Source organism: Rhopalosiphum padi, chromosome 4, assembly GCF_020882245.1.
Source record: "Rhopalosiphum padi isolate XX-2018 chromosome 4, ASM2088224v1, whole genome shotgun sequence".
In the NCBI taxonomy this organism is placed as follows: Eukaryota; Metazoa; Arthropoda; class Insecta; order Hemiptera; family Aphididae; genus Rhopalosiphum; species Rhopalosiphum padi.
In genome coordinates this window covers 25,039,045-25,059,289 of record NC_083600.1, presented here as the reverse complement: position 1 = coordinate 25,059,289, position 20,245 = coordinate 25,039,045, and the positions used below count along the sequence as shown (strand labels likewise).

At 26.6% G+C, this 20,245-nt stretch overlaps 2 protein-coding genes and 2 long non-coding RNA genes across 4 annotated transcripts; 2 read left to right on the top strand and 2 right to left on the bottom strand.

The window, feature by feature from the left end:
• Positions 1-402: 402 nt before the first annotated feature.
• On the bottom strand, positions 403-2,774 carry LOC132930085 (uncharacterized). Its single transcript, XR_009662189.1, has 4 exons — positions 2,557-2,774; positions 1,357-2,132; positions 1,162-1,286; positions 403-1,087 (listed from the first exon to the last, which is right to left on the bottom strand). It is a non-coding gene; the product is annotated as an uncharacterized LOC132930085 (long non-coding RNA).
• Positions 1,183-10,538, top strand: LOC132930086 (uncharacterized). The gene is made up of 3 exons (XR_009662190.1): positions 1,183-1,313; positions 1,376-1,482; positions 10,438-10,538. It is a non-coding gene; the product is annotated as an uncharacterized LOC132930086 (long non-coding RNA).
• A 2,076-nt stretch (positions 10,539-12,614) lies between these two features.
• Positions 12,615-15,643, top strand: LOC132930832 (protein lethal(2)essential for life). Its single transcript, XM_060996904.1, has 3 exons — positions 12,615-12,768; positions 13,187-13,653; positions 15,428-15,643. Exons 2-3 carry the CDS (start codon positions 13,189-13,191, stop codon positions 15,554-15,556), a joined length of 594 nt encoding a protein of 197 aa, XP_060852887.1. The 5' UTR covers positions 12,615-12,768; positions 13,187-13,188; the 3' UTR covers positions 15,557-15,643.
• A 1,523-nt stretch (positions 15,644-17,166) lies between these two features.
• Positions 17,167-20,234, bottom strand: LOC132930831 (platelet-activating factor acetylhydrolase IB subunit alpha2-like). Its single transcript, XM_060996903.1, has 4 exons — positions 19,720-20,234; positions 19,446-19,652; positions 18,395-18,517; positions 17,167-18,023 (listed from the first exon to the last, which is right to left on the bottom strand). The coding sequence occupies exons 1-4, from the start codon at positions 19,783-19,785 to the stop codon at positions 17,754-17,756; spliced, it is 666 nt and encodes a 221-aa protein (XP_060852886.1). The 5' UTR covers positions 19,786-20,234; the 3' UTR covers positions 17,167-17,753.
• Between the last annotated feature and the right edge of the window lie 11 nt (positions 20,235-20,245).

Here is a 20,245-nt window from a genome sequence, read left to right as displayed (position 1 = left end):
TATATTCTAATATACACGATATATGAATTATCGATTATGTTAATGTAGAACTTATATATAATTTTTAAAAGAACTTGCTCAAGTACCTATTTATTATAATAGGTAAGTAGTAAGTTAGTAAGTACATTAAAACCTAACCATTAACCTAACAGGGTGACTATACTTATTTACAAGCATTGTATGCCCACTTATTCTTTTAATGTTAAATTTATATTGGACTTATTTATAAGTTTATAATATTTCTCGTTTCTTGATATAAATAATTATTTAATTGGTATTTAATAAAAAAAAATGTATGCAAGGTAACTATAAGATAAGAATAACAGTGTTAGGTAATTTTCCACACCACCTTTATTATTAAACTACGTACAATAACATTGTCCGTATTGTTTAATAACTTTATGAGGTATTACACGAGGCGCGTTTTTTTATTGTGGTGTCCCCAGTAGGCCTAATCCACATCGTAAGCGAGAACGCATTATATGCAGGGGCGTATTTAGGTAGGGGCTTTGGGTCCAGTTGTCCAGAACGGCGAATTTTTAAAGATTTAGAGAAGCGAAAAATTTTTATTTCGTACTTTATGAGTACTGGCGCAATGACGTCAATCATTAATATTTTTCACAACAAATGTGTGCCATAGAGGTATAAAATACTATAGTATTTATATAACATGGTATTCTATGGTATTAACAGTTTCACCATTGCACGGCGTAGAAGTTTTTTAATTTTTTTTTAATGGGTGGGGAGGCGGCAAAATATGTGTTGCCCTTATCCTAAAATTACTAAATACGCCACTGATCATATGAATGCATTCAAATAATAAAAAAAAAATATACAATAACTTAAATTATGTGGATATTAATAATACTATATAATATAAAACGGGTAATGTGTATAATATATGTGTGTTGCCGGCCGGCGATAGTCAATGTGTTGGATGAATGGATGAGAGATGAGCGCTAATGCGTAAAGGGGGGACAACTAAATTAAGATGATCTTCTTATTGATGCTGCCAATCTTCCTCCGGGTTGAAACGAAGTCGAGTGCCGACACATTTCCCATCAGTTTTGTGACAAATTCTTCTTCACTAATAAATATTATATATTTATATATAGTATACTGTACCTACTACGATTCTAAAAATTATAATATAATACAAACAAATCCTTTCGACAGTTGATGATCATCAGTTGAATTTCTTTTTGCTGCTGCTAGACGTCCTCCGTGTTGAAATACAGCCGAGTGCCGACACATTTCCCATCAGATTTGTGACAAATTCTTCTTCACTAATAAATATTATATATTTATATAAAGTATACTATACCTACTACGATTCTAAAAATTATAATATATTACAAACAAATCCTTTCGACAGTTGATTATCAGTTGAATTTCTTATTGATGCTGCAAATCTTCCTCCGGGTTGGAACGAAGCCGAGTGCCGACACATTTTCCTTCAGCTCAATGACAAATTCTTCGTCGGTGAGTAGTCCATGATCCAGCCAAATGTTCGGTTCCTATAAAACTTCAACTAATGTGCTGATTAAATATAATTTAAATTTATAGTAAAATTTTAATGTTTAAGAAATTTATGTTGGTGTTCTTTTATTTTTGAATTTAAATTAATTTGAAATTTTATATTCATAATTTATCAGTTAAAAATGTAAACATGAACTAAAAAGATTATAGTATATTGCAGTTTAACTTTCTGTTCGGTGGCCACCTTTTTAATTCCTCACTCTCTTTTATAAGAAAGTTAAACAGCACAATAACTATAAAAAAATATAAATTTAAACATACACAAAGACGAACTAGCTTTGTGATAAGAAAAAAAAATTGAAAAAATTAGTAATTTATCAACGTATTATTAAAATAAAAAGAACACCTAAAACCGTAGTACAGTATATTATCTGAAAAAAAAAACCATAAAAATTAAATATAATTTAAGTAAATATTCATAATATACTGTACTACTGTTCAAAAAATTTTATTATTAAACAAACACGTCAGCCTTGCGATACTAATTTTTGTTCTTCAGATGTGCTTCTTAATGATACTGTCAATCGTCCTCCGAGTTGACATTATAGCGTAATTATTTCAGTTTTTTTGTTTTTCCGATATTATGGCAAGATCTGAAATTGTTTGTTTTATTTTACTATTTACCACCCAAAGTACCAAATTGATCCATATTTGCTACAAGAATTCATGACAAACAAAAAATAAACTACATAATTGTAAGATCATTATACATTTTTCGCTACGTCCACGTCCAGGATCTAAGGTGTACTATTTTACTACTATTCTAATATAATATAATCGCGAATAATACAAATAATACATGGTTGTTATTTTTCACAATTTTTGTCTACTATAACTAATGAGTAAAATAAGTAGGCATTGTGTACTATTTTTTCATTGGACCCTGGAGAATAAAATATGCGTCTACATCAACTACATCGTCCGACTAGCGCGGATTGTTCATATAAATTTATATATTTTATTTTAAGTTTAAAAAATAATTTTAATCCCAAAAAAGAATAATAAAAAAAAACTTACTTAAGCGTCGACTGTTCCCGTGAAACCGAGTTGTGTCAATCTTCAGACTATACGTAGTAGTGCACCGCCGCCGAAGAAAAACTGCAAATTTTCTTCATATATCGATCTTCATCGTGATTCTAAATGAAAATAAAAATTCATTTTTATGAAAATAAATAGCACGAAATGAAAATGAGAGTACTTGTCATGTACTTCAGTACTGTTCATTAAGACTATTAAGAATTGTTAATCGTCTTCGACGAATGTCGTCGATTGTCGTATGCCACAGATGACGAATATTATAATATGATAAATCTATGGTTTTTTTTTTATAGAACTCTTTGTGATATTATACAATCTATTTTTCTATTTTAGCTGTTTGACATATAAACGTAAAATTGAAACATTTAAACTATAGACCAAATCTTTATAGTTATTGCAAAGTATTAATATTTTATTGAAAATATTAAAAATTACTTAATTTAATCTATAAAAATACAGTGCTTTAACTTAATCTTACATATTTTTACATGTAAACTTACATATATATATCTGAAGACACCTTTCATAATAAAAACAAATTCATACATTTCCTTTATTATGGTTTCATGTAACAAATAGTACCTAGTCAATGCTTTGAGGAATTCAATTTTCAGTACCATTTTACAAAATAATCAAAAATTACATTAAATTAAAGATAAAGAAGTAATTATTACAGTGTTGATTTATACATTAGTGATTAAGTTTATTACTGTAATTAGTGTGTGAAATTTGAATTTGAAAGAGACAGTCAGTCAACCTCCATTAATAAGTATAATTTTGATGTATTATGACTTATAATATTATATGTTGATTGATATTGCTAAGTATTTTATTTTTATTTTTGTGTAAAGTTTGACAAGCTATATTTTTTCCGAAAACATTGCATTTATCATAATTATTATTATAATATTGTATAAATAATAAATATAATTTATACCGTATTATATTCTTGTTATATACTTTTGAGTTAATCGGTACAACCCTTTCGTAAAATAATTTGAATAAATAATATCTTAAGATTAATCTACGTATGTCAAAAATGTCATTGTGTACGTATAGTATAACATGTACAAAAAACTTTTATGTCCTTACAAATAATGTTTTAAATAATAACAAAATATCGTAAATATACATAATTTCAAAATATTTTGAAAAAATACTATTTGTAAGAAATACTCTCATAAGAATTTAATTAAAGTTTTAAGTATCTAAGATTATTCGTTTTTGAACTATAACAAAATATATAAATTATTTGAGAAAAAATATTTATTTTTAGGGTGGGTGTATAATAAACATTTAATAAGTTATAGGTATAATACTGAACTTCAAATAGTCATAAAAAATAATGTGACTTTCCAGTAAACCTTTTATATTTGTTATATTTAAAGAAAACTAATGAGAATTAGTATATTAAATTTGTATATAAAAAGACAATATTATATAAATATCTGATGAAAAAATAATTTGAAAATTGTATAGATTTAGACAAAATTTTGATTTTTAACGTTTATAAAAATATAATATCGTGACTATACATTTTTTATTGCAGTAATTTAGTGACTGATGAGGAACATTGCATTAAATTTTAAATCATATTTGCTATCAATAATTTTTATCGGCTTAAAAAAAAAAAAATTAATTATTTAAAATTGTTAAAATGTTTTTATAATTATACAATATATAGGAAATCATAATTTAGACAGTTGGTAAAATTTTCAACATTCTATGATTAGAATTTTTGAATTAAATCTTAGTAAATGAATTAATTTTATCGAAATTATACAAGTATATATAGCGTAATGATTCCAGTTTTTTTCCGATATTATGACAAGATCTAAAAATTTTTATGTTATTTTCTATTAACCACCCAAAGTACTAAATATATCATATTTGCTACAAGAATTCATAACAGATAAAAAAAAAACTAAATAATTTTAAAATTAATATAGATTCATTGCTACGTCCAGGATCCAAGGTATTGACGAATTTATTTTATTCTTGGCTATTTTTTAACTTTAACCTTTTAGAACTCTCATACCATATTCACAAATTAAAAACAGTTTGCGGACCAGACAAAAATAAAAATTTTATATTCTTAAATTATTTACTATGGAAAAAACTATTATCTAGAACTTTAAATTTATTACTACCCTAAAATTATAGGAAAATTAACCTACGTAAGTATCCTTCGACGCTTTTCGGCGAAATCAAGCTGTGCCATATTAAAGTTCAAACGTGCACAGCCACCTAAGAAATATCTAGTTTATTTCTTCATTTGTCTTCTTTACGCTTCGGAATGAAATCATTGAAATTTTTTATGAAAATGAGAGCACTTGTCATGTACTGAAGGCTGTTATTTTATGACTGTTCAATAAAATTATTAGAATGGTTAATCATCTCCTACAAATGACGACGATTGTCGATTGCCACGGATGATAAATATTGTAATAATGTGATAGATCATATGTTTTTGTTTTATAGAACTCTTTGTGATATTTTAGGATTCATTATTATATTTCATCTGTCTTGCCTACGAAACTTTTGGTATCTAATTAATTTCATACGTAAAACCATAATAATTGTATATCCTGAATTTTTTTTTAAATTATAATTTTATTATTTCAATAGTTGTTTGGTAAAATTTCTCACCAACAAATAAGACCATCTTCGACCAGCATAATTTTACATTGTACACAATGTATTAATGCATTATACATTGAAAATTGAATTCAAATTGTACAAATTCGTTATAGTGACATACTTAACCTAGTCTACATGTAGTATTGAAGTTACCTACTAATTACTATAGTAGCTATACAGCAGTTTACGGGTTGGCTGTACTAAATGATTAATAATTTTAAAAGTATTTAAAAGTTGAATCATTCAATTAATATTACATACTAAATAGTTAATAGATTATAATCTATACGTATAATAAAGAAGGACTTACAAAATCAATAAAATTAATTTCTAAATACCCGTAGTTATTTTCACATTCGACTCGTTATATACACATGTAACTATATTATTCCCGTTTCGGTACCTACTCATACCTACTCATACTATTTATATAGGTTCTAATGTTAATATGTTCAGATAATTTGCGATATTAATAAATATATATATATATATGTATAATAAATGCATCTATTTATGGTATTATGCTATATTGCCATGTTTATTTTATCCTATAAGTGTATAGTCAAAATATTTTGAAAAATATAATATTTATAAGAAAAGCAAACATTACCATTTGGTGAAATTTTCAAATAACTACAGTTATTCATTTTTAAATTACTACAAAAAAACAAAAATCGGTTGAGCAGAAATAGTTATCACAGAAATATGAAATGAATATCTAATAATGTCATAAAAATTCAAAATTCAGACAATTATAAAAAAATATTAATGTGTCTTTTCAGAAAACTTTTTATTTTTGTTAGGGATAAAAAAAACTTATATTAGTCAAGTACTCGGCCAGTTAAAAATGAAAAATGCTATTCATACACATACAATTAATATAAATATAAATTATTATATAAAATGGGTCTGGTAATATACTAATATGACGATTATGTATTTTTGGTTTCACGTATTTTATATGCATCGCGCGTTCGGGAATAAAATATGCATACGTATATACGTCACCCGGCGTGTAGCAGATTGTCCGGTGCAATAAGTATGTATTTATTTTATGTCTATAAAAGTAAATTAAAGCTCTAAAAGTATAGAAAATCAAACTCACGTAAATATCGATTTTTTTTGGGAAACTTAGTTGTGTCATATTTAATGTCCACACGTTCAGTAACCACATCGCCGACCCAGGAACACCTCGACCGTCTTCACCATGTTTCGAATTGCAGATATTGAGATATTTTATAAAAATAAGCTGAACAGAACGGCATATGCGTGTAAAATATTATATATATTAAAGTACGGTTTAACGATTTGTACGTCTGTTTTTTTCTCCGTTAAAATTATTACAACCGTCAATCGTCTCCGACGAATAGCGAAGATTGACGATTACCATAGATGATAGATTAGTATGATAGATCCATATCCATAGATTATATACTGTATTATTATGTTGTAATATTATTATTAGCCAGACATTTAAATTTATTCGGGAATCTGCCGTTCGAGAGATTCAATTGTGTACTTATACAAATTTTATATGCAAGGCGGAGGGCGGGGTAGATTGTATAGATGATGTTGTTCAGGACATTGAGACTAGACTCTTTCAAAGTTTCTGCCATTGGCATCGCATAAATTAGTAATTAGTTGTTGTTATCGATATTTTTCGCCCGTATTATTATTGAATGACACCCGTCTTCTCATTATTAATGTAAAAATATTATAATATTATCAATAATCAATATTAATATCGAAAACCATCATAATTATTTTCCAAATAGACAAAAATATTAAATTATAGGTACTACAATTTTCTTCAAATTTTTTTATTGCTTTACTACCCTTTTTTATGGTGAGTTCGCCATCTCAAAGACCCCTAACGAGCCGCCACTGCAGGTGTTAATAAATTTATGGCATAAACAGCTTAAAACTAATCTACATAATATTTTGAATACTTCTCTGTTAGTGTTAATAATAGTACACGAATTGGTGTCTTTAAATAATATTTTTGTTATAACTTAAAACAAAATAGATAATTATACCTATATAATCGTTATTTTTCGTTAAAATATACAGTTTTGTCAATATTCAAATTTGGTATATGTACTAACAGTAGCGCCGAACACGGGTATGAACTGAGGAAAATTCCCCAGAAATATTTATGGGTGGGTGGGCGATAATCAAAAATAGTTTGTTATGCAGTACCTATCTTATATGTTTATAGTTAGAAATAATATAGTACCATTCGAACGTAACTAACTAAACATTTTTTTAGTAGGTGGGTCGTTACACCAGCATTTTTTCCCCTAACATGAAATGATAGATCGGCGCCACTGGACTTATGATTAACCTCTGAGACTGGGAGTGAGAATATGAATAAAGTTAAAACTTTTAAGCAATAATAATAATATAATAGTATAATAGTTTTATAGTTGTACTAATAGTTATATAGGTACTATTCTGATTAATATAAAAAAAACAGAAGATGGTGACCAGACATGAGTTATGGCTATTTTAACTGAGAATTGAAATGTTCAGTAACTTCAGTTACTAAATTTTAATTTTTTATTAGATATATAAACAAAACCTAACATTATGAAAGCTTTATTTATGAAATAATTTATGCGTGTGTTATTAAAACATTAGGTTATAGTAGAAAATATTTTTTAATTGTCTATTAAACAAAAATTATATGGTTTATGCTAGATAACAACTGTTATACTAGTGTTACTACGATGTAATAACGTAAAAGCATTTAAATACATTGATAATTAAAAATTAATAATACTAATTACAAAATTAATTAATTTGTAAAATCCTTATGTTTATTTTAATCCCCCGTCAATTAGATCGTCATGCGTCATTTTAATCTCGCGTCAATTGGATCCTCTTGCGTCAGTTAGTCACCGGGATCTAGCTGTCGAGGGATCTATGTGACCGTTCACCTAATTTTTATTGGAATTTAAAGATTAAAATAATATATCAATGAGGTCCAGTGAAAAAATCTTATATTTATATTTTAAAAAAAGCAGTATAATAATAAAAATAAATTATTTAGTTATTACAATTAATTTATATTAAATAATTACAACATTAGAAGTATAAGAATAAAAACGTGGGCAAATGGGTATCGCTCTGCTGAATAGTAGAGATGGAGAGTAGGTCACTGGTCACTATAATGGATGTGTTAAATTTGAATGCAACGACGGGTAGTATTGTATACGAAAAACAATTCTGAACGGAGATGATTTGTCAGTCAATTATAATTAGTTGGATATATTATATTATTACCTATATTTAAATTGTAATTTATTGTTATTTTACAAAATTAAATTTCATACGCTCATAAAATGTTTTCTATATTGACGCTGGAATTTTTTTTTACAGTTACTTGAAGGAAAACTTATGGATAACCTTGTATTGGATTTTTGAACCTTAAGTATAAATCACAAAAATTTTATGAATTTTCAACTTCAAAATTCCTGGCAAATTTTCGCGATTTTGATATTTCGTAAACATTTGAACTTTAAATGTTTATAAACAAAAATTGTGAATAACGATTTTTGATTTTCATTTTATTACGATAAGTACAACTTATAATAAACCTTGTATTAAATTTTAAAGATTTTTTGGATAGCCAAATTTTTTTTATCGGCATTTTAAGAAAAAAAAACTTAAAAAAGTCGAAATTTTCAATTGTCTATAATTAGCTTAAAAGGTCAAAATATTTTGAAAATGTAATCGTAAATAGATAACCATAATGTAAACATTTGGTGAAAATTTCAAGTATTTACAATGATTCGTTTTTGAGTTACAGCAAAATTAAAAAATCGATTTTGTCGAAAAGTGGTTATGCATAAAAATTCCCGTTTTTCTGTAATTTTTTCAGGGTTTTTCCTAACGCTTTTGAAAAACTACTGGAAACTTTTCACCCCAAAGTACCAACTAGATTAATTTTCCTTTTCAAAGAGGGGTTGAAGTCGAAAATCGAAGCATTATTACTATACACCAAAACGTGATGACAGACAGAAAAAAAAAATTAAAAAAAAAAACTTTCTTTTATAATAAATTACTAATTAGACGATCCATTTGGTTCTTGCAAATGTGTCAATTAAATCCTCGCAATTCAATTCGTTTAATATTTCATTTTCTATCTAGAATAATGCTAAAATTTTCAACTTCTCATCAGTTTGAGTGGACCTTAAATAATTTTTTACGCGTTTGAGGCATGAAAACGATCTCTCGGTAGTACAATTGGACACTGGTACATTCACAAAAATTATGAATGCTGTAGTGTCAATATAGAAAACTTTAAAAATAATAAATTCGAATTCTATTTTAAAGCAATGCCATTTTTTTCAATAATTTAAAATAATCGTATTGGCTGTTGTGAGTATTTTACAATAACAAAAGACGATATAATAAGTCTCACCGAGTCAATATGCAAAACAATCAATATCGAAAAAAAAAATCCCTTGAAAAATATGCCGCCTCATAAAATTTACCGCTGTAAGCACGTGCTTATTATATAGTACCTGCATGGCTGCATATAAATACGCCACTGGTAGTCGTAATATTTTTGTAAGATAACATACATGTGTGGAGCTTATTTTTACGCACTTCACTGCCTGGAGGAAATTTTGTATGAAAATCTTTATGAGTCGTTTTATAATGCCGTTTTAAATTTCCACTTTTAGTAATAGCAACAGTAGAATAATTGCAGCAAATTAAACAGACTGGAATGGCTCCAATCCTTTCAGGCAATATAAAACAATAAAGTTCTGTCCACTCATTCATAAACTTCCTATTTTCGCTGTCAATTTTGCATTTATACTTAACAAATTGAACGAATAATAAGAAAAAATAATATAAAACGAAACACGCGCTGTATCCACCAGCGAATATATACGTACTAAATCGTTAACTAAATTGTTATTTAGAAAATATGGATTACAGACAAATAATATAACTATAACGAGAAGCACTAAACAATAAATGTAATTTTACGCCGTCGGTATATTTGATATTTGGTATTGTCGCGACTTGGCTGTCGGCCGATAACATCGTAATAAAACCGATTATTACCTGCCCAATAAAATATTTGCAATGAATTATGTAATATATATAATCTGAGTTTGATTAATTTAATTAAATAAATATTATCTATTAAGAATAATACTATTAAAGTAAATAACATAATGAAGTAAGTATACAATGTGTTGACAGGGTCCAGAGTTTTGCCTACCGCGGTCCGCCAGTTGCCGACCCCTGCTATAATCTATAAACCTTGGATACCATGGACTGGATGGAGCATAGACCTATACAAGGTGATTCTTTTATCATGAACCACTCATTATTTCAAAAAGTATTCATGTTTTTGAAAATATTTTTTTACATTGTTTCAAGTTGTTAAAAAATCAACGTTTTTTAAAAAAAATTATATTTTTAAATATTTTTTATTCTTAATTGTTTATAAGTTTTTTCCTTTTTTGAATGACAACATAGTTTTAATTTCATATTCCAAAGCAAAATATTTTTCTGAGTATTTTGATACATAAAAATCGACTTTAGGGCGGGTAGTTTATGAGTTATAAGTATTTAAAGATATAAGTATTATTAGATGCACGGAGTGGATTGGTACAAGGTTACCCCGCAAAATGTTTGTCTACTACTCCACTTGTCTAAACTTTAAATACGTATAACTCATAAACTACTCGCCTTAAATTCGATTGTAAAATTAAATTATAAATTAAATATTGACAAGCTAATACCTTATGATGTTTTAGTCTCGTTTCCAAAATCCAAATACTTTATAAATAGTTATATATCTAATATCTATATTAACATCAGTAACATCGCAATTCGCAAACCCAAATACCCAATGTTGTACCTACATATATTATATATATATAAAATTATAAAGTATGTACCATCTACGTCCGTGGGCCCGTGGCATTAATGCATTACCAATACAAACTACAAACTCATTAAACTTACTTTTATAAATGCAAAATTACACTTTTAACAATATTTTTAGCTTAAAATATGCTGGGGGTGCTATAGTAACTAGTAAGACTTGGAAGTGTTAAGCATCTCCTGGATGCTCCCATATGTACGCCAATGCCTACCTCAGTTATTTAGTCGTCGTCATCACTGAACAATAATGTGAATTATGTGCACGATAATTTTTGAATTCACTAAGAGAAACTTTCTGTATTCTTATTTGTCAGAGTTTATGTGGCAAAGTAAACGGCCGCGATCCATTTAAAGAAATTCTGAAGGGCATAACAGAATTTGGTCGCACCTGCATATTATTTTATTATTATCTGCATTTATTTTTTCATAATATATTATTATATTATTTATCTATTTTTATTTTAATCACCTAAATTTTTATGTATAATCACAAATTCATAAATGTTTAATGTATACATAATTTTCGTATATTTTTGTATAAATTATTGATTATTACATCGAAAACACGAGACACGAGATATGTAAGTGGCGGGGGTCAACTAGACCAGTACCCAATTTTGTATAAAAGGTGTTACGGGCCCCGGGGCTCTAGCCCTTGCTGCCCCACCCTCTAGTCAGTCTTAAGCAGAGGACTGGTCTGCGGTTACGGTGGCCGTGTGACTGCCTGTATCTATAGACATGTTCTGCTTCACTGCAACAGACAGTGCCTATAGGTTGATTGCATTTATTAGATTACCTTGCGTTAATTAGATTTTCTATTATTAGAAGATTTGATAAGATAAGAATTTTCACTTATAATTTAATTTAAATTTTCTCCTTAAAATACTTAAACCATTATGTACAACAAAATCGATAATGTGTTGAATACTGGGGCTACACAAATATTCCCGATTTCCCATTAATTTTTGTTTATTTTTACCAATTATTAATAAAACTATAAAAGTACTAACCACTAAGCATTTTCCATAATATAAAAATAATAATGTTTACTTACAATTTTTAAAGTATTTTTCTACCAAAACAAACAGCCAAACAGGTCTTTAATACTCGTAAGTAGTTAGAAATAATTGTTAAATTTAAATACTTTAATCTTCATAGTTTTATAATACAGAAATAATACAGAATTAAATTAATAATTTAGAATAATTATCATTATCATAATATGCAGTTGACCCACTTTTAAAAACATTTGGCAAAAATAGCATGTATGTAGGTATACAATTATAAAAATGTACGGTATACATTGGACGACTAGCATCTACAATATTTGTAGCCATATGACTCATAACTTGGTAAAAAACTAAGAAAAATAAATAAACAAATTAAAGAATATTTTTGGAATCCTCCCACACAAATGTATTCCACAGTCAATAATAAAGGCCAACTAACAAACACTAATTTCAAATGTATAAAAATAAACCCGTAACGATTGGTGAATAATAAATACTTATAAAAATAGAACACTTGTGTATAAATACGACGGAAAACGTACTTTTCATAATAGTTGGCTTTAAAAAATCACAAAAGTTACATCTTTATTTTTCATTAAGTCCATAGTACCGGAAACCAAATTTTATTGTAGTAAGTAATTTTGTACGTTACATAGATTATAATAAAGGAACCTACATTATATATTGAATATATAGGTAACATCTACAATAATATATTAATATACCTTATAGGTATTGTATTATGTATTTGAATAAAGTATTAGCAGTGATGCCGTGATGGTGATCCATTTATATTTATTGGCTTCACTTATTTTTCAAGTAAATTTGTGTTTTATACAGTTTCTAGTTAAAGTATATTAAAACTGAGTGTAATAAATTATTGTAGATGTGTAGTCAATGGGCACGTAAATGGATTACCATATTATCCTTATTTTTCATATCTGCACTTATTATAGACTATAGTCATATAGTTACCTATTAGTTATTGTTATTACGTAGTTGTACTTGCATGATGTATTGATCTGTTTTATAATGCATTAAATTCACAGAAATGTCTATGGTGCCATTGTTCTTCCGAGATTGGTGGGAAGATTTTGAACGTGAGCGATTACCAAGACGATTATTGGACCAACACTTTGGTCTAGGATTGCATAGAGATGATCTATCCAATTTAACGTCTACTCTTACTTCGCCTTCTCTGAGATCAGCTACATACTATAGACCATGGCAAGGTGCACTTAACAGACAAAATAGTGGTACGTCCAACCTTAAGTTTGATGACAAACAAGTACAAGTTATATTGGATGTCCAACAATTTGGACCCGGCGAGATTACAGTTAAAACATCAGAAGGAGCAGTGATTGTTGAAGGAAAACACGAAGAAAAACAAGATGAGCATGGTTTTATATCCAGACAATTTAAAAGAAGATATTTATTACCTAAAGATGTGGATATAGAACAAATTGTTTCAAGTTTGTCTTCAGATGGAATACTAACAGTTAGCGTTCCTAAAAAGGTAAACAATTTTAATTAACCTAACTAAACTAATGGTACCAATCTGATGTAACTAATTACTATAAATAATAAATATGTAACATTATTTTATTTATATCTATAAAATTCACTATTTATTATTTAATAATAATAATATATTTAAAATGATCTATTTCAAAACATTAAGCATTAATAAGTGTTTAGTTTCCTAAAAAAATTAAAAAACTGAGTCCAAATAAAACCTTTTAGAATTCCAGATTTGATTAGGTACGCATTACTTACATTGGTTAAACTGAATAAAAAATATTTTGCTTCATATTTGTAAAAAAATGTTTACCTATAATTAAGTGTTAGAAATGTTTTTTTAAATATTAATTTGAAAAAAATCATAAATGTCGTGTATTATACTGTATTATTAAGTTGTTTAATAGATTGATGGATAGTACACACTACATCCTATAGCATTCGCCAACTAAACACCCCTTTTAGAATCAGTTTGATTTTAAAATTGATGTTTAGTTGACGAATGCTATAGCAGTCAAGTCCATCAACGTGCTAACTAATAAACACATTGGTAGACTTAATGTTTTAAATTGGTCAAACTTAGGCGATTTTTATAGATGTATTTAAGTTTCGATATTTTTTTTGTTTCTATTACCTTCACTCTTTTTCTAATTTTATTTTTTGAAATAATTTTTTTTTGGTTTGGTTCGATCTATGTACTAAATCAATATTTAAGAAGTAATGGTGTTTCTATTTCAACCAGAACTATATAAAAACACAATATAACACGTATAAAATAAAAAATCTACATACTCAATTGACATATTATTTATCATTTCCCGATTGAGTATTAAATTAGTTTATTTTTTTTTATAACGGTTAGTAGTTTAGTACACACAATACATATTGCAGTAGCTGTTTTGACTTTATTTTATGAGAGATAGATTACATACTCTAAAGTGGAAAATTGGCAAATATAATTCTAGATTCTAGATATTTCTTAAACTTCTAGCTAATGTATTTTGAATATCAGAATTATTTATTTAATTCATAAATTAATTGTTAACCGTTAACAGAATAAAAATAATATGTTCAATTTTTATAGTCTTTCCAAAAATATTATCAAATCTGGAAACATTTGTCAAATAATTATATAATTATATTTAAACTTTAAATGCATAAGTGAAATTTGAGGGGGGCTTGGGGGGCTAAGCTTCCCAAAAATCGATTGTAGCCCCCCAAAATGGTTTGTATACATCCCCATCTGGCTCCTACTTTAATATATTTCTGGAAACATACACACATTACATACATGCAAATTATAATAGTCCCCCAAATGTAAAACTTAAATGGCGCCTATGTTTAAATGATTATATATTTTTAAATATGAATAAGCAGGTACTTAATAATCAATGAACAATGATCACATTTATTTATTATTAATTAGGTATAAGACATATACTTGTATATTAGGTAAGTAAAAATAACACTTGCAGTAGCGCACACTTATAAATAAATAAGGATAGCATTTTCAATGGAAAATATACCGCTCACCAAATCGCTTTCAAAAATTAAAAATAAATAGAAATTAGTAAATTAGTAAATAAAAATGTTTTCGAGAACAGCAAGAAAATTTTTGTTAAAAATATCAAATTTATTATAGTAGCTATGTACGAGTATTACCATTGACTTTAAATAATACCTATACTTAAGAATTGGAAAAACATTTATTCATTATAATCCTTTGTTGTTCTGTTGCTCATAAGTTTAATCCGTGCATTTATTTTTTATAGGAAAAACAAGTAACAGGTGAACGTAGTGTACCAATTATTCAAACAGGAATACCAGCAGTAAAAGCAGCTGAAACAGTGAAAAATGATGAAACTCCCTTAGTTACTGAGATTAAAGTTGAACATCAATAATTTGATTTATTTTTATTTACATATTATACCAATAATGTATTTTTAATGATTATTTATTAAAAAAAATCTTTCATAAATGAAGTAAAACGTGATTATTATTTTTTTTTTAATATTTAAATTCATAATTTTTATTCAGTGACAAGGCTTTTAAAGTTATATCAGTAGTAAATTTATCATATCCATCATTATTTAAATTTTTCCAGAAACATTAGGTCCGATATAAATTGAAAACCTGTGAATATAGGCATGACTAGACTTCATCTGCACTCTGCAGTGGCAGCCTAGCTAATGACCGGCGCCACCTTAATAAATCAAAAAATGCCCCATTCCTCCCTTAAATTGCTGTGGAGTTTTTTTCTGAATAAAAGTTGTAAACCACTAGATTTAAAACTCGGTTGACTGGCTCCTTACGAAAATTGCAGGGGCAGCCCAGGCACCCTAAGCTGCCACCGTAGACACGCCTATGCCTGTGAATAATACAAATAATTATATTTATCCACAATAGGTAAAACTACACAGTATTTATTTTATAGTACAAATATGCTTTAAAAATGTACGATTTTTTTTCTCACAATTGTTATAAAATATACAAACATTTTACTAAAAATATTTTTATATTTTATAATTTATACTAAATATTTATTATAAAAACGAAAATAATAAATAACACATAATTTTGGTATTTTTAAAAGTTCTTTTGTTTTTTTATACTACATTGTTAATTTTTATAAAATGATTTTTATTTAAAGTTAAATATAATTTATTATCAATAAAAATGTTTTTATACTCATTATTTAAAAAGAATATTATATAGGTACTATAAAATATAAATTATACTATAGACATATTGTGTTACATTACCTCAGTGTGACTGCTAGTTTTTCTGCAGCAATTATGGGTTTTCTAACTTTGATGCTTGGGTTAGTTTTTATGTCTTCCTCAACTAGGTTCAATACATAATTAAATTGATCTCAGCTTAATCTGAAAAATTCACTGAATTTGGTTTCGTCTCACCATAAATGTTTTTCAATCAGGACACTGAAAAATATTTCAGCTTCCCTGGCTAAGTACATTTCAAACACTTCATTTTTATTTTTTGACAGAACAAATTTTATGATGGCTTGTTCTTCTTCTAATTGTTGTAAAGAAGTAGTTTTAAGATACATTTTTGTTTTTTTGTTAAGGACGTGGTTAAACTAATAATAATAATATTTAAAAAAACACACTTATGAGTATACAAGTATAACTTAAACAAACAGAGAACTTAATACAACTAAGTGTTCGTGCCCATAGAATAAAGATACTTATAAAGATTATTTAAGCCTCGTGTCTCTTGACGTTTACATAGGAATCAATATTAGACCACGCGGCCAAAATTCAAATCGCGCCACGTTGGCTGAGCGTCTCAAGGTGTGTGCATAGGAATCACACCTTAAAAGACTCATGTACTTTTCAATAAATATATTAATCGCTTGTTGATGCCATGCATCAGGAATGAAAACTTCTACAATTATTTGTTTTAAGAAGCATTCACCGATCAACCATACCAACAAAATAATAATACAAAACATCAAAACTAGAAATATACTCATTATGAATAAAGATAAAGGTTTGTTTTCTTAGATGAATTAAATTGTTTTTAATTGTATTATACGACGAAAATAAATTTATCCAAAAAAAAAGTTACAATTTGTGCAATGCATGAACATAAAATTGCTGTAATTATTAATATAAATGTTTACATAACAAATCATTAAATTCAATAAGCAAAATTTGTATTATAATATATTATTAATATAAGTATTAAAGTAAATATATTACTAATTTTTATTTATATATTTAAATGTATACAAAGAACTTGCAAAATTAGATTTTTTTTAAAAAAAATACTAATATACCAACTCCCCAATTAATTTAAAATAAAAAAAATAGTATCAGCTTCAAGCAATATTGAAATATATTTATAATGATCATAGCTTATGATAAATTTAATGCATCTCATAATCCCTCCCACCCCCCCCCCCCAAAAAAAAAAAACAGTCTATACAATTAAATTAGGAACAAAATTTGAAAATATCAAAGCCCCATGAAATGATGAAAATCATAAATAACAAGAAAATATGAAACTAAAGAATCACAATACAAAATGCTTTTGCTTTCTTTGTGCGAATATAAAATCATATTTATTGAGTTCCAATTAATTCTTGTCAAGATCTTTGGCTTCTCCAAGAATTTGTAAGAGCAATTCATGTACAGGTTCAAATATTTTACGATAACATGTATCAGTTGGATGTAGATAATCAAGCATATCTTGAGCACTCAATGTATCATCTGATTGTAACAGACCTGTATTGACAGTAATTACTTCTAACCGAGAAATTGACTTTACTTTTTCATGCATAATTTCATTGACTTTAGAGTTACGAACACGTAAAGGATTTGGCCTTGCTCCACGAGGTAATAAATCCTGAAAACATAAAATTTATATACAAACTATTTTATATCAAAACATGATTCAAGAATGAAAATTAATGTTCATCTTAATATTATTCACTTATCAGCAATCAGTTAATTTTAGATTTTAAAAAGAGCAAAACAGCAACTTGTTTACAAAAAATGAATCACAAAAGTACTTCACAAAATATTACTAATACATTAAACATTTTAATTCTGGTGAAATTTTTATTTGTAATTGTGATTCATTGTTGCTTTTAAATATTACAACACTATATTGCATATATAGAAAATTAAATATAAAAGTTTAGTTAATAAAGTAATAATTTATCTAGTTTGAATGTATCTTTAGACAAAATACAAATTACTTTACAAAATAATTACCAACAAGATGATATAGCATTCCGGAAGCTTGGATTTGATTTCTTTGATAATGGTTAAAATACCTTCCGATATTTCATCAGGAGTATTACCAAAATTGTTTGTACCAACATGAAGAACACACGCCTAAAAAATAATATTATGATTAATGAAGAGCATTAATAAGAAAAGAATATTTTAACTTTTTATGTTCTATAATTGTTTAATTTAGTTTTTGTAAAGTATACAAGATATAAATGTATATATAAATTATATTCTAAGCTACTATTAGGGTGATAATTTAATTAAATTCCAATTTCAAAACTATATGATAATGCTACAAGTAACTAATTTTTGAAAATAGAAAAAGAACTTAATGATTGATTTATATTGATAATAATAATTTGAAACATTAAAGGAACTAGTAAAATAATAGAAAATAGCTAATATAAATATATCATTAATATATTACATTTGTAATTCTCAATCAGATATAAATACTTATAGGTCCTTGTAATGGTCAGTTAATAACTATTATATTTTTAAATATGTATTTAATCAAATAAAAAACACATAATGTTGGAGGAATAATAAAAAAAATTTATCATTAAATTAGTATCGACAATTAATCTTTCTAAAATAAAAATTTTAATTATTTATTAATTTTAATTTAAAAGGATAGTTATACTTACTAATTACTAAGTACTAATTAGAACTAACTATTAGATATTAATAATGACTAATTACCTGGAAGGTAATATTCAAACTATTAAATTATTCACAATAGAAAAATGTCTTACAGAAAATGAGTTATGAACTTATAAAGTAATATAATTATATACAGTAATTTATGAAATTGTTAGCAAAAATAGCATTAAGATAGAATGCTGATAACATTTTACCTAAAATTTTATTTTGATGAATAGGTATATTTAGATGAACAGCAATATGAACTGTGGAGAATAGTACACCTCTCTTAGTGTATTGTTTGACAAATCGAGCTCAAATAAATTAAATAATATAACACACATATAAATATGTATACATTAACATTTAAAAATGTCTCATCACTTACTTTAGGTTTAATATTATCAAGAATCCCACTTTGGATTCTCCATAATACTCCTTGGGTAAGATCACCACCAATACCAAAATTTAAACAATGGAGAGGTTCAAATAAATCATTCCATATAGGACTTGATTGTAACTTCTGAATAATGGAATCTCCAATCATAATAACATCAGGTTCACGTTCTTTCGCTTCAGATACATGACGTTCATGCTAATAAATATATAAAATGGCATATTGTATAAATATTATCAAATTATTAAAATTTTAAATTATATACCTGGCTCATCCATCTGTTGTCTCCTTGTATATCAATGGGAATCTCAGGAATTATACAAGGATTCATTTTGACTCAAAATTAAATATTATAATTAATTCCAAACAAAATTACTATATAGATTAAGATTATTATCAAGTATTTCAATTAATATTAAATCAAAATTAAGTAGCACAAAAATAATTTAGATTATGTTGTGACATACAAATTTAAAATACATAAAATCTTGTGCACCTTACACCTACTGTAATGTACTTGTAGTAAATACTAAAACTAATGTGTAAATACTAAATTAGTAATGATTAATATGTTTATAAAACTATGTAAAAACAACAATATTTTAGATCATAGAAATTTGATAAAATCCGTTCAGTGATTTTAGTGGCTCAATTAATTTAACTACAAATTCTAATATAGGAATAAGGTAATATCAATAATTTAATGTTGTATTGTTATAATATTTTCACATCAGCTGATTATTTCAATTTTTATCAAAATAAAACAATATAATATTGATTAAGTGTTATCA